The sequence below is a fragment of the Homarus americanus genome, unplaced genomic scaffold, assembly GCF_018991925.1.
Source record: "Homarus americanus isolate GMGI-L3 unplaced genomic scaffold, GMGI_Hamer_2.0 scaffold41514, whole genome shotgun sequence".
Lineage (NCBI taxonomy): Eukaryota > Metazoa > Arthropoda > Malacostraca > Decapoda > Nephropidae > Homarus > Homarus americanus.
Window position 1 is genome coordinate 2,621 of NW_024724718.1, and position 2,107 is coordinate 4,727.

Sequence of the window (2,107 nt, forward strand, 5' to 3'; positions counted from 1 at the left end):
GCTGATAACCACAAGGAAAAAAGAAAACACGAAGTTCCCAAGCGCTTTCGTGTAATTCACATCTTCAGGGGTGAGTACAGACTGTACAGTTTGTACTCACCCCTGAAGATGTGAATTACACGAAAGCGGGTACGAACTTCGTGTTTTCTTTTTCCTTGTGGTTATCAGCATATATATATATATATATATATATATATATATATATATATATATATATATATATATATATATATATATATATATATATATATATATATATATATATATATATATATATATATATATATATATATATATATATATATATATATATAGTAAGAAATCTGGAAATATGAAAGAAACAAAGCACAGGCTGCAAACAGTGGAAAACTAGATTGATAAAATATTCCAAATATATATTAGACAGAATGTTAGCAATATGAAAACTAACTTTAATTTACCTGCCAGTAAAATTAACCATCAAATTCTACAGTTTATTTGCTTTTGCATTACTCTTGGTAAACGATGTCAGGAGAGTGAAGTTGGTGTCAATCAAAGTTATTTTCACAGTCGTTTAAGTTTTATTATTACTACACAAGAATCACGAGACACAAACTGACGAAGAAGAATTCATGAAACTTAGTACTGGTGTGTCTCATTTCTTTATGTTTACATTTATTTTCCATAACCTCCACCGCCACCATTATAACCGCCACCTCCGGAGCCGCCACTGCCGTAGCCACCGCCGCTACTTGAACCCCCATAACCACCGCTACCGCCGCCGCTTGAGCCACCATACCCACCACCACCGCCGCTGTAGCTGCCATACCCACCACCGCTGCTACTGGAACCACCATACCCTCCGCCACCACCGCTGGAGCTACCATACCCACCGCTGCCACTTTTGGAGCCACCATAACCGCCACCACCGCCGACTGAGCCACGATAACCGCCACCGCCATCACTTTTACCTCTTCCGCCACCACTATATCCGCCTCCACCACCACTATAACCGCTTCCACCACCACCTCCATGGCCACCACCACCACCACCACTATACCCTCCTCCGCTACCGCCGCCACTTCCATGCCCATCTGGCTTGGCGAGACTGGTCACAGCCAGGATCCCCACCACCAAGGTCACTAACAACAGCTTCTGAAATTGTCAGAGATAAAATAATATTAGTAAGTTATTCTCATGAATTAAATAGTATTACAAATAAGTTCTTTTGCCAAACGAAGAAGGGTATTGTTTATTTATGTGCATAAAACATGAAATTTGTTTACTTTCTTTGATATACAGTTTTCTTCAGTACAGACTTTACTATAATGAACCTGTACACCATTTGCTCATAATATAATTTTTAAATCTGTCCTGAACTATACATTCACCTGTACCAGCAACTGCTGTAAATTACTTAATAAATTATGTCTTACCATACTGATGTTGGGAGGATCAAGTTCAGTTGTTGACTGGATGAAGAGGTGTATGGCTGAGAGCTTTTATACCTCCCTCAGGTGATAGCTGACTGCATGACTGTTTCCTCATCACTCAGTTAAGCTCCAATTATCATGTTCGTTAGATAAACAATACGTTATTTGATGTACCTACCTACTGCATATGTTTTGGACTTTCAACTTAAATGAAATACTCTGTGGGATTAAATTTTATGGTGTTCTGCTCTTTGACGGTATGGATTCCTGTCGTGTAATATCAAATCCTTACAATATTTTTTAAATGCATTTTTTTTTAAATATCGTTATGTTCATTTGACTCAACCAATTATGCAGCCTGAAAGATTGAAAATGACCACCCCTAGTCTCCATTATTTCGCTCCTTTCGCATACTTGCTTTATATAGTTTCCCTTAAATGAAATGAAATGCGTTAATTATGCAATTAAACCTTAAAGGTGGTATGCCTATATTGACACCAGGATTTAGTAATGGTCACGGGTCATCTTTTAGTCATTTACTACATATTGTTGATATGATATTACTCTCATAACTTGAGCCTTGGGGTGTGTTTACATGGCGTATACCAAATGTTTGCGCAAATGATACCATCAATGTTAGTGTTAATGTTTTCGTTAATGTAAACTTCAATGTAAGCTAATATTGTTGTTAATGT

The 2,107-nt window shown here is 37.4% G+C and overlaps 1 protein-coding gene across 1 annotated transcript; it reads right to left on the reverse strand.

Annotated features, from left to right (window-relative positions):
* Positions 1 to 357: 357 nt before the first annotated feature.
* Positions 358 to 1,444, reverse strand: LOC121864548 (glycine-rich cell wall structural protein-like). The gene is made up of 2 exons (XM_042363618.1): positions 1,416 to 1,444; positions 358 to 1,134 (listed from the first exon to the last, which is right to left on the reverse strand). Exons 1-2 carry the CDS (start codon positions 1,416 to 1,418, stop codon positions 655 to 657), a joined length of 483 nt encoding a protein of 160 aa, XP_042219552.1. The 5' UTR covers positions 1,419 to 1,444; the 3' UTR covers positions 358 to 654.
* Between the last annotated feature and the right edge of the window lie 663 nt (positions 1,445 to 2,107).